The sequence below is a fragment of the Lytechinus variegatus genome, chromosome 1 (assembly GCF_018143015.1).
Source record: "Lytechinus variegatus isolate NC3 chromosome 1, Lvar_3.0, whole genome shotgun sequence".
Classification (NCBI taxonomy): domain Eukaryota; kingdom Metazoa; phylum Echinodermata; class Echinoidea; order Temnopleuroida; family Toxopneustidae; genus Lytechinus; species Lytechinus variegatus.
Window position 1 is genome coordinate 30,280,209 of NC_054740.1, and position 12,773 is coordinate 30,292,981.

General features: G+C 34.8%; 1 protein-coding gene across 1 annotated transcript in view; it reads right to left on the reverse strand.

Annotated features, from left to right (window-relative positions):
* Positions 1-2,423: 2,423 nt before the first annotated feature.
* LOC121430250 (kynurenine/alpha-aminoadipate aminotransferase, mitochondrial-like) overlaps positions 2,424-12,773 on the reverse strand; it is a 37,042-nt gene continuing 26,692 nt past the window's right edge. The window contains 6 exon segments of the mRNA XM_041627531.1: positions 2,424-2,501; positions 3,516-3,724; positions 5,959-6,085; positions 9,157-9,253; positions 11,016-11,098; positions 12,482-12,641. Of these exon segments, the coding sequence (XP_041483465.1) occupies positions 2,424-2,501; positions 3,516-3,724; positions 5,959-6,085; positions 9,157-9,253; positions 11,016-11,098; positions 12,482-12,641 (754 nt within the window).

The following is a 12,773-nucleotide window of genomic DNA, read 5'->3' on the forward strand; positions in this document are numbered from 1 at the left end:
TCAACTCAAAATTCCTTTTCTATATTTCTTTTTCAAATCACTCATTCTGCAGACACCACATCAAATCTAAATTAAAAAAACAATAAAATGCAGCAAGGTGGCGATGTAACTGGATTAGAAACAACAGTTTTGAAAAGCCGACTATTGTGCAGAAAAAATATGGCCCCTGAGATAATATGGTCTGACGCCATGAATACATAATCCCAAGTGCGTCTGCAGAGCTGGTAATTAGCGGGATAATTTGTAAAATAGCGCGCTATTTTGCAATTAATCCCAAGTTGACTTGGGATTGCAATCTCGAGATTAATCCTACAAATTAGAGCGATAATTGCGTCTCCATAACAAATAACCTCGAGATTGTTCAGATCAGGATAATTTGCCAGATCAGAAATAGCGCGCTTATTTGAAAACTCGGGCTGGTAAAGACAGCCCTATTGGCTAGATCCCCTACTGCCTGCAACACCAGTAAATTCACAACAATAACATTCGTGATTACTAATGATCCAGTAAATAAATAATATACAAATAACATTCGGAATACTTTTGTTTTATGATAAAAACAGGGAACCATGTCAAAATTTGACCTTCAATATTTTTCAATTTTTGTCCTCATTGACAACTAGTGTATATATATTTCAAATGATTCCATAACTTGATACAATGTGCATTTCAAGTAAGAATGACAACCAATATCTGTATAGTCTAACTAAAAGCTAATGAAAATTAGTGATTCAGAACCCCATTTTGGCTTTCCATACTCCAGTCGATTGTAATATCATTTGCAACTTTACAAAGTATTTATTTTGATACAAAATTTCTAATTTAACACACAAAATAGGAGGGAAAAGAACCAAATGTTTGACTTAATAAAGAGATAGCAATACGATATTGTGTGTGTAACAAGGAAATCATGATTTTGTCAGAATGATTATTCAATATTCAAAATTTACACAATCAACATTAACCCTAAAAGGACTGGGGGGCATGATCCCCCCCCCAGTCCTCGATAGATCTCAAATAGCCCAGTCCTTTTAGGGTTATTAACAATCCAACTATACATTACACTCATGATGAAATGAATAATCTAAACAAATTAAGCATGTTGTCAGATATATGTATGTAAACGTGCCTGATATTTCTGAATACTCCATAGTTGAAAGCACTTTCATACTACTACTAATAATGAAAGTTTTATATAAACATGATCTGGTGAGCAAGATAAGAGAAAGAAAATAATTTTCCTCCATCAGAACGGGCTAGCTGCATGTATACGAATGTTATGAAATTACACAAGGTGTTTTCTTTTTCTTTTGATTTATGTTTGATTTTGTCTCTAATTGTTTTAATCACTCATTACTGTTTGTATATACATACCATGATTTTGTTGATTCAATAAGTAAATGAAAAATGATATTCCACTTTATATAGTGCTTAATATATCGGTACGTCTCTGGTTTACAGATATCATCTGGCAATCGGAGCGTATAGCTTACCCGCGAACATAGCATGCCCTTTCTCCACTCCCTTGGAGTGGGGATAGGCACTGGGTTAGTGATTGGCGTCCCTCTATGTTAGCATTGGGAAAGAGAGCTTCCATATGTCAAAGTCAAATCTGGACTTTGCCATATAGCTGTGGTGAGATTCAAACACACAACCCTCTGATTAAGAGGCGAGAGTCAGAACCGCTACACCACAACACTTACACGGTTCTAATCAATATAGGAACCAAGTGGGGTTACCACCTCTCTCTGATTGCATGATTGAGACAAAAATTGGCAAGTATATCACCCATGATGTAATTTCCAATATTGGATAATTAATAGTACCAAATCATTCAAATTTATGTTTAATCAATCATCCTAATCAGAGCATAAATCATAATTTGGCCTTAAATCTTTCAATATAGCTCCAAAACTGATCAATTTTGGTCTGGACACACTTTGTAGGATACTTAGTCAAATATATATTGAAATAAAGTTGTTCTTTTTTTTATTAGGTATGTTAGAAGTTGTTCAATTTCTTATGTATTTCTTTGTTATTTTGCTTTGTTTTTTTATTGTATTTTTGACGGAAATTGTTAGCAACACCATTTCAGTGGTACATAACATGAAATAAATTACAATTAGTAAAGAAAAAATAATGATGAATCTATGAACTTTAGCTACATACACAATTTGCATTGGATTTGTACAACAAATCACATTTTTTTTAGCAATTTGGGATCTGACTTCCGAATCACATACCCAGGCATTGCGAAGTTGATCTAAAAGTTGCACGAGACTTGAACAGAAAAATATAATGAAATATCGTGACATGATATTTTTCACATCAAAGATTTATTTTTTAAAATGTTGAAGGTGGGGGGACTAGAAAAGCAACATGTACAAGAATATGATAGTGTTATCAAACAATGGCAGCTTTTATTATTTAGATGAAAAGATCCTGACATCCTACTTTGTCTTCTGCTCATCTTTAAGCAACTCAGCTAGTCGTCTTATACCCTAAGGGAGACAGAATAAAAGACAAAGAAATAGAATTGAAATTAAATTGAGACAAAAGACAAACAATTGTCATAAATGTGTAAAACAGTAAATGATAATTCATAGAATTTTTGTAAAGGAATATTTTTCACAAGGTTACTGTGGTTCAAATTTTAATAAAATAAATATTGACAAAAAAAATCAGAATTTATTTAGCGAGAGTAATGTCTCTCATTCAGAAAGCCCTTCTAATCATTTTTTAGTGGTGAAGCAATGGTGTTCAAGGTGGGAACATATTTTCCTTTAATGTGGTGTAGCATGATAGGGGGGCGGGGACCTCATTAGCGTGTTTACACAATAAGAACAGAGACAGATTCTACAACATAGACAATCTATAGTCCAAAGCCCTCCATGACAAAGTGGTCTTTGTCAAATCTTGGTGAATCAAATCAGCAGTTTTTTCCTGGACTATGGACAAATGACACAGTTACAATTTTTCTTCAGCTCAAAATCTTACAATGATCAGCTGTCCCGGTTCACCAATTGTCAACAAAGAACTCTCAGCTGTTCATGTATATTGTCAAACCATTTTTAAACTCTGAACTTAAACCTAAAAGTAATCATAAACTACCATATTCTTTTGAAATCCCATGTTATAACATAATGTAATTGTCACTGACCAAATATCCGGGGAGCGTTTCCTGAAGAAAATCAGTCATTGATTTTTCACTAACAAATGTTATTAAGCTACTGAAATCCTTGCATCTGATTGGCTGAGGGTTCAGTAAAAAAAATTAACATCATCATTTTTTACTATGCACTGACTTTAGTCAGTGAAAATCTCTCACTAAAGTCTTCATGAAATGCTTTCCAGGGCCCCGTAACACAAAGATTAGTGAGTAATTGCTAATTTGAAAGAACAATTCTGATTGGTTCCTAGACAGTCTGCTGAGCAAAATGTGCATGCAACGGTTATCTTGATAGGCCATTTCCGGGCCCCAGCTAGGTCAGCTCAAGTTGATCCCTTTCTCTTACCTCTTCCATGTTATCATCAGAACAGACAGAGAAACATGCCCTGATAAATGGAGATGGTTTGGTCTTATCAGGATAGAAGGCTATACCAGGGACAAACAAGACTTCTTTCTCCATGGCTTTCTTAGAGATGAGGTCATAGGAATCATTGACACCAATCAGTTCCATCCAAACAAACATCCCCCCATTCGGAACATTCCACTTGGCAAGACCTAAGTAAGAGATCATTCAATGAGCAAACATGCTGCAATTTTAGCCTGTGTGTCAAAACAGCTCAGTAAGAGTTTTACTATTAAAACAGTAAGGCAAATTGAACTCTTTTGTTCATAAATGAGCTTTAATCACATGTATATGCATCAACTTTCAATCATTTCAAGTTCTGGATACAAGCAAATTTCAATTCAATCTCATTTATTCTACAAATCAGAACTTGACCCTACAATAATAGCACAAATCAATCCCCCAAACAATGAATGAAAAATGAATCAACAGACATACTCAACAAAGTACAGAATATCAACAAAATTACTACATTTATAAAAAAATAAAAACAAAGGGACAAAGGCCCAAGGCCTATCAATTGTCCCTTTTTATAGGCCCATAGCTGTTTGCAAACAGGTGGTAAAATATACTTCCTGGCACTGCAAACTTTAATTTCAAAAATTTTAGTCCAAAGTCTTTGAATGGCTGACTTGTATGGAAACACAAACAAGCAAAGATGCCAACCTTGATTTTGAAAAGTCCTTCTCTTTAATTCTTTTTGTCCTATTCCCAAACCTGAAATCTGTTTTTTGATTTTTCATTAAAATTTTGAAAATCATACCAAAAATCATCATCCCTACAAGTTTCAAAAAATCCTATATCTAGGACAAAAAAACCTATTTAGTGTCATTTTCCCCCTTTCAAAATCCTATCAAATTAGGATAATATCCTTCTGATTGGCTTATAAACAATCACACAATAGACAGTGGTTTATTTGGTTTCATTCATGTTCAATATTTCATACAATGCACAGCCCCATCTAGTGACTTCACTCAACTTCAAGGGGAAGTAAAAAAAAATAAAAAATAACAGGGAAATGAAAATTCAGAGAAGCAAATAGTTGAACTTCGAACAAAATCTAAATCTGTATGGGGGTTTCATATTGCGTGCTATTGTAATGTTCTACTCTTCTATTTGCTCCAATTCAGGAAATGACTAAAGTTTCATTATTTTCCAAAGTTTTACTAATTCAATTATATTCAATCAAAAAATGGTCTTTATTGATGATCAAACATGTTAGTAACAATCACACATGAAAAAACAGCCAAGCTGGAAAATTCACGTTTACAAGTTTGTGCTGGCACAATAAATTACATAGTTAGTAAAATGCATTTAAAAGGGTATACATTTAAAAAGCTAATGCAATTTAGATAAAGCATAAAAGGCAATTAATGAAAGCAATATGATAATGGCTGACTATAAGGAGAGGAGACTGGCAATTTATTTTAATGACAAAAGTGACTGTATGGTGGGGTGGGGGTGACCACTGTCCATTTCCTTTCCTAGTTGACACAATCATCTTTTGTTGAGGACATGGACTATTTTTAAATCTTGTTCTTATTTGAAATTGTTGATTTTATTGTTGTTTTTATGATGAAAAGATATGTTTGTATGTTTTTTCGAGGTAGCCATGTCTTACACAGAGGATGAATTAAAAGTGATTTTGCACACTTTACAGTGCCAGTCTTCTCTCCTCAAGTGTTGGTAAATTTACAACTCATATTTTGCTTTTATGAGGACATATAAGAGTAGTATGGGACAATCTATTTTTATAATTTTGCCCTGTGAATAAGTGCTCTTGACAGAAAATGGTGAATTCCTGACAATTAAGAGAAAGTTGTCCTTACCACAATTCACAGTCTACTCAACAGATAATTTGATATTTACAAAAGTACTTTCAGATATATCACAAATATATGTAATTTCTTATTCTTCATATGATTTAGTTCAAAAAGTCATTAATAGGATTCTCTTATTTTTCTCCTTTCACACAAGTCATTTCATTACCAAGGTTGGACCCTTAGTGATGCCACTGACCATGAATTATTCATTCAACTAAACCATAAATGATTCATTAGCTTTCCCAGAACTAAACCATGAATTAGTCATCAGCTTTCCCAGATCTAAAGACAAATTATTCATCAGTTTTCTCAGAAATAAACCATGAATTTTTCATCAGTTTTCTCCAGAACTCAACCATGAATTATTCATCAGCTTTCCCAGAACTAAAGATGAATTATTCATCAGTTTTCCCAGAAATAAACCATGAATTATTTGTCAGCTTTCCTAGAACTATACCATGAATTATTCATCAGTTTTCTCCAGAAATCAACCATGAATTATTCATCAGCTTCATCAAACTAGAACATCAATTATTCCTCATGTAGAATTTAAACCAACAAACCTTTCAAGTGCTTGTCCATTGCTGCAAGTAGGATATCTCTTCTCTCTTTGTAGAAGGCTGCTACTTTCCCTACATGGCTTAATAGTCCATCAATACCCCAGTGATTTAATAACTTGTACAAGGTGAGCTGTATAAATGAGAGAGATTGATTTACATCTTGGTCAATTATGGGATGTCAAGTTAGGTGTTGATATGGTGGCTCAGTGGTAGAGCGCCAGCCTCATTAATGGGAGGTCATTGGTTCAATCCCCAGCCAAGTCATACCAAAGGCTGAGAAAATGGGACCTTCTGCCTTCTTGTCAGGCGCTTCACAAATTAGAATGGAGAAGGGTAATTATAACATTATAGTATAGAGGGCCAGCTGGGAGAACTTTTAAAAAAGCTGAAGTAGCTACCTACACTGGGCAAATACAAATAGTTATCATAATAGGTAGTGTTGGCTAACTTTTGACCCCATTCAGGGCAAAAAATTGAACTAAATACCGTGTTTACACACGACTCTGCTCGAGTGTCGAAACCTTAAGCAGGGTTGAACGCTGCAAAGAGGGCAACTGTGATCGCATTTATACTGAAACAAAAAAGGTGAGTTTGACACGTCCCGTGTATCACGGATGGATGTAGAATAGACGTCACAAATATATGCCGTGTTTGACTTAGGCCATGCGGGTTCGACACAGCTTTCTGTTTATATACACACAAAAAAAGTCTGACTTTGCTCGCGGGTTGAAAACTACGATTTAGGCGGATCAAAAAAGCCATGTTCAACACGGCTCACAGACCACACTGATCATGTTTACACGGCATAAAATTTGTGTGTCAAACTCCCAAGCCGAGTCACTGTGTAAACACGGTGTGAGTGGGCTTGGCACCAATATCATCATAATATCCAAGTCCTTTGGAAGCGCATAGGGACATTATGACATAATGTGATATGTGCTATACAAGAACTGCATGAGAATTATTATTAGGTGTTAAGATATTGTGATTGGATTCATTGGGTTGCTATTTTGTAAACCCATATTATTTAGTGCTGGACCAAGGTTTCCAATCATCAACACTAAAACTAAACTAGACATCATCCACTATGTTAATAACGATAGATAATTGCATGATGCAAAAATAAATATATCTAAAGACTGATGTTAATGATAGCGAATGAGATATGATGAACTTGAACATACTTGAAATAATATGCTTAAGTGCACTTGTAAAATGAAAACAAAGAACAAGATTTTATAAAAGCCTCTCAAACCAAACATACATACAGATCGTGGAAACAAAAATATATAGGTATGCGTTATTCTGAATTGCAGATATTTTGCTTAAAATCCCATGCTATTGAATAAGTTGTGATGTGATCCAACGTGGTTCCATGACATTTTCTCTGGCGACAATTGCACTACTGAAAAATCCATACACTAATTAAATGACCAACTTCAACCCCGGATTAAAACTATACCTTTTACTAAACCTAACATTAAAACCCTATTTCAACCCCAACCCTTTCCCTGTATCTTAGTCGAAATAAAGCACAGAGCAATTGTCGCCAAAGCAAATGCCATGTCACCAATCCAATAACTCCAGGATAAAGGTTTGTGACCTTTATAGATCATAAAGAATAGTTTTGCTCACCAATTAAGTCTATGGAGTCACAATGCATCAATAAATATTTTGAGGGCAAGTGTAACAATTGTTTGTTGACAATAAAACCGGCAGTCAAATTGACCTTTTGCAAAAGGTTATATGTAAATAAACAATAAAGTGATCATTAGAATACAAATACTCACAAAACAATTGTTTGTATCTAACTTTGGAGCTCAAGCAGGCCATTTTTCTGAAATTTGCTCTCAATACCCCCTCTCTTTTTTGAGAAATTTCATTCCTTTATCTGTGATAATCTTAAATATTCAGCCCTTTTTCTTGTTGATAGGGCAAGAATGTAGTTCAAGAGACCTGTAAGCTATGAAAAGGAAAATGAGGATAGATAAAATCACAGATACGAACTATCAATGCTCCATTTCGAAATTTGGGAGACTTAACTCTATATGAATTAAACCAAATGTTCACTGGAAAATGGCTAGTTTTATATTCACCATCAGCCTTTCTTACACTTGCATATTGAAATCATGTGTTCCCTCTAAAAGGAGCACTCAACCTGCTTGACTGATTATATGCCATAACACATGTTGTCCATCAATGTGCATACTCTGTCTCTAATGGGTTAAAATTTACTCTCTGCTCGACTTTTTGAAGGACATATTAAAAAAGAAATGAGATTCCATTATATCCAAATGTACAATAAATTCATCTGTATCAGACTCTGAGCTTCAAAGAAGTACTTGTAGATATGCTGACAGTGCACTACATATAGTTACTTTATCACATTCATGTGCACTCATAGCAACTAAGTAAACAAATTATCTTGAACTCACTAGATCTTGTACCAGATGATGTACACATACCACAAGTGGCTACTGTGTACATTAACATATGTTCATTTCAAATCCAAACAGCATTAACAATGATAGTGTTTATACTGGCAAAGCTTAAAAATCAACTAATGTATAATGATGATGATAATACGCAATAGATATGCTGCTGAACAGCTGCTCTTTAAAACACAAGCATTAATTCATCTCACATTAAGTTATACATCAACAGATGAAGTTTATTATTGAATGAATGAATGAATGAATAAATCAATTATAAATGAATATTTGACCAAATGGAACATTAACTAAATCAATAAATGAATGAAAACAAATAAGTTAAATAATCAATAATTAATGAAGGAGAAACTGAGTAAAAAGTTAATAAATAATTCCCAGCTTAAGCAAACTATACATAAATAATGAACTAAACTGTACAAAGAAAGCCCCCCCCCCCCTTGATGATCGCTAATATTTTTTCAACCACTTTGAGTTTAATAGCATTACTAAATGTGTGTACTGAAATTTCTCAACGATTTTTTTTTCTGTGAAAATGTTTAATATAAGACATATCATGCTTCTATGAGCACTGTGAAAATGAAAAGTATTCAAAGTTGCATGACTAAGGTAACTTCAACCAATTGAGGATTGAACAAATCTGGATTTCCAGATTTCAACCCCGAGTGGTGAAACAAATATCATCTTTGTCATGGAATGGGGGGGATTTTTTTTTGTGCAAGGTTTATAACAAACATTGTATTTGACTTACTTGAGTAAGTACACTAGTATGAAGGACAGAAGCCTGCATATGCATGATGATACACGTTACTATCGCCTGAGGACCAGTACATACACCAACACGAAGACTGTCATAATAAGAACAAAAGTTTAATTTTATTATACATATTAAAGAAGACATTTATTCCCACATGATAAACACATTTACTAACTCTGAAGGCTTATTCATAAGGGCTATATCAAAACCAGCATTTTATATGTACATGTAAAGAAAGTGCATTATCTTTGAAATATATGATAAATATTTTATAATAATAAAAATAATCATAATAATAATAACAGTATATTTACCCAGGGTAGCCACTTCAGTTCCGAAAACTGTTCTCCCAGCAGGCCCTGCTATTATTATTACCCGGCTAAGCTAGGCTATCAATTCAGGTGCACACAGCTTTTTGAGGAATTATTTTTATAATCTTATCACTCTTTATTTTATCACTCTATTGATATTATGTTTTACATTTAATCATGTATTCATATTCATTTTTATTTCAATATTTGAATCATTAAAACAGTTATTAATATTTGATGTTATACTTTATACTTTACACTTATACAGGGTGGGTTATCTCAACAAACCTAATGACAACATCATATCTTGTATCTCTTACATAACATCACACCTTTGCATCAGGGTTTTTCTTAATCTTATTACAATATATTACTAAACTTGTGTCAAAGAAAAAAAATCTGCTGACCTCGTGTTTCCTTAACCCTATCTAGGCCAGGGTATTTGGGAGTTCATATGGCCGGGGGGAGGGGGGGCCTAAGATCTCGGCCGTCAACTGCACGATCGCGCCGAAAATTGGCACGCGGGTTGCCTGGGACATAATCTACAAGATTGTTATAGTAATTTATTTCATGCAAATCACTATTAAGTGATTATGCTAATTTATGCATAATTAGTGTGCGAAATCATACTTTTTCCTCTAATTCCCTAAATAAAGCTCCAAATGTACTAATTTTTGGTATAGAAACTTTTTGTGGTGTTTTTAGCAAGTGTACATGAAAAAATTGCGATGTCAAATCATTTTCTTATGTATTATATTGTTTTTTTGCAATTTCTTATGTATTTCCATGTATTTTTACCTTTTGTTTTCCACTGTTTCTTCAATGAAATTTGTTTGGGACTCTTCTGTGATCATAAAAAGCATCAAATAAATACATTTAGACAAGCAAAACTAAAAATAATCATACATTTATGAATTTTGGTTAAAAACACAATTTGCATTGACTTTGTACACGAAATCACGTTTTCGAGCAATTTTTGGTCTGACATGCACTTACATAATGTTGCGTAATTTCGGAACCATGTACCCAGGTGACGCAAAATTGGTCTCAAAAGTTGTGCAAGACTTGAAAGTAAAAAGTCAGCGAGCAGCGGGGTCAAAAAATATCGAGCGATTCGTTGAGGGGGGGGCCTCTGAGGCCCCCCCCCGGCCTAGATAGGGTTAATATTAGAACAAGTAACCTTACCCATAGTGGCTTTATCACCATGAAAACTTTCAGTAACCAGACTAATTTCAATGCCAGGCAGCCATTAGATAATGTGCAGCTATGATGAGATTAAGTTCCCTCATCATGAATCAATAACTTATTTTGATAGGCATATTGAGCTTAAAAACATGAGGCAAAACATAACAAAAGATTAATTATTTCACATACATGTATGTATGCTTCCCAATGTATTTGAGTTTTATAATCCAATCTTCACCTGGTTTGAAGAGTTACCTAGGACATCGCTTCATGAAGCTTGTCAGTACTGACAATTAGCATGGTAACAATGATAGACCATTAAGGCCCAAAGATCTAGCTGCAGTCCTTTATACTCACCCTGCAGAAATGATTTTGGCAAAAGAATCAAATCTGAGAACCCTCCCGTCATCGTCCATGGAAAGAAAACTTGGACTCCTCTCCTGCCAAGAGAAGAGTAAGACAGGAGTAGTTTGAATGCAGTGGAGTTGCTGTGGTTCAGTGGTAAAGACGCCCGACTAGATACTTGAAAGTCCAGGGTTAAATCCCTGGCCAAGCCCCTTTGCCCATTAGTAAAGCGTTAAATTGTCATTGCTCCTACATTCAAGTAAATGAGTGTTGCTAATGCAAGCACGTAATACACCCGTCTGTAACACAGAAAATTTAGTTATTGGTCAAGCAAGAAAAAAAAAGAAGGTGGCGACTACACCTTTGACCTTCTGACCTTAAAATCAATAGAATTCCTAGGATCAATGCTAGTATCATACACACCACATAAAATATAAGCCTAGGTTAAGTCAAACTTAAGTAATCGCGTTTCCAAGTAAAGTTTACGGACGGACAGATGGACAGACATCACAGACGGACAGACACCGAGCATGATACCATAATACGTCCCATATAGTACGGGCATATAAAAATTATGATTTCAAGTATGGTGTTGAAATCCGTTGTTGGTGTTGTGACAACACTAACACCAGCAACAACACCTTACTTGAAATCATGATGGTGTTGGGATTGACCTCAGAAAATATGACATATTTCTGGCAGTTTATGTTGAGCGCTGGTGTTGAATTTCGTCTGCTTATCTGAGCATCACAGCTGATGTTGACGATCTATGTGTAATTCCCCCATTCAACAACACCAAACCTTACGGATTGGGAAAGTTGTGATTTCAAGTTTGGTGTTGAAGTTGTTGATTTGAAGCCCAAGAACAGATGGCGAACAATATGAAAAATCCACGTAAAATTAGACTTTTCAGTTATAATATTGGTGTAAATCAGTAAAGCCTTCAACAATTTAATAGACAATAATTTTTACTCGTTCGGATTCCTGAAGTGATTTAGCCTTTGCATTCTGAAAGATGAGATTTTATTGTAATTTCTCCGATTTGATTTTCGTTGTTCAAAAGTTCTAGCGTAAAGTTGAGATGTTCAGCAGTACAGCGCAGAGGCGAGACGTCAAAGGCTATCGATAACATGAACGCTATCGTTCCTCTGTAACCAGCTCGGTTCAGCAGCCTTTTCACACTCTCAACACCAACACCGAATCCCTCTTCGTGATGTTTACAGACAGGTAGTCATTCCTTACAGGTGATCAATATAAAAGCAGGGCCCTTTGCACAAATTTACTATTTTAGTAACTTTGCCATCCAATGGTAATCCTGAAATCGTTGAATTGGCTGTTGAGCATTATCATCAAGGTAGTTACCATTGAATGGCAAAATAACTTTGATTTAATTTACTGTAAATATAATCTGGATGATATGATGTACAAACGCCTGGTGTGGTTATCCTGTACATTTTTGGCAGCAATGACATACGTACCTCCCCAAATTGCAAGAAATAGTAGGCATCATCTTCAAGGATTAGTAGATCATACTTTCTGGCCAGCTCATAAATTCTTTTTCTCCTTTCCAGTGTAACACAGCTACCAGTGGGATTGTCTCCATTAGGAACCAAATAAAGCACCCTTGGTATATCGGACCTAACATCAGGAGATGAGGTAGAAACATTTGGTGTTACAAAAACAGACACATACAGACACAGTGTTTTTATTTGCACTCCACATAGGATGAAACCAATTTTATTTTATGGCGTGCATAAAAGTATAAAGTAA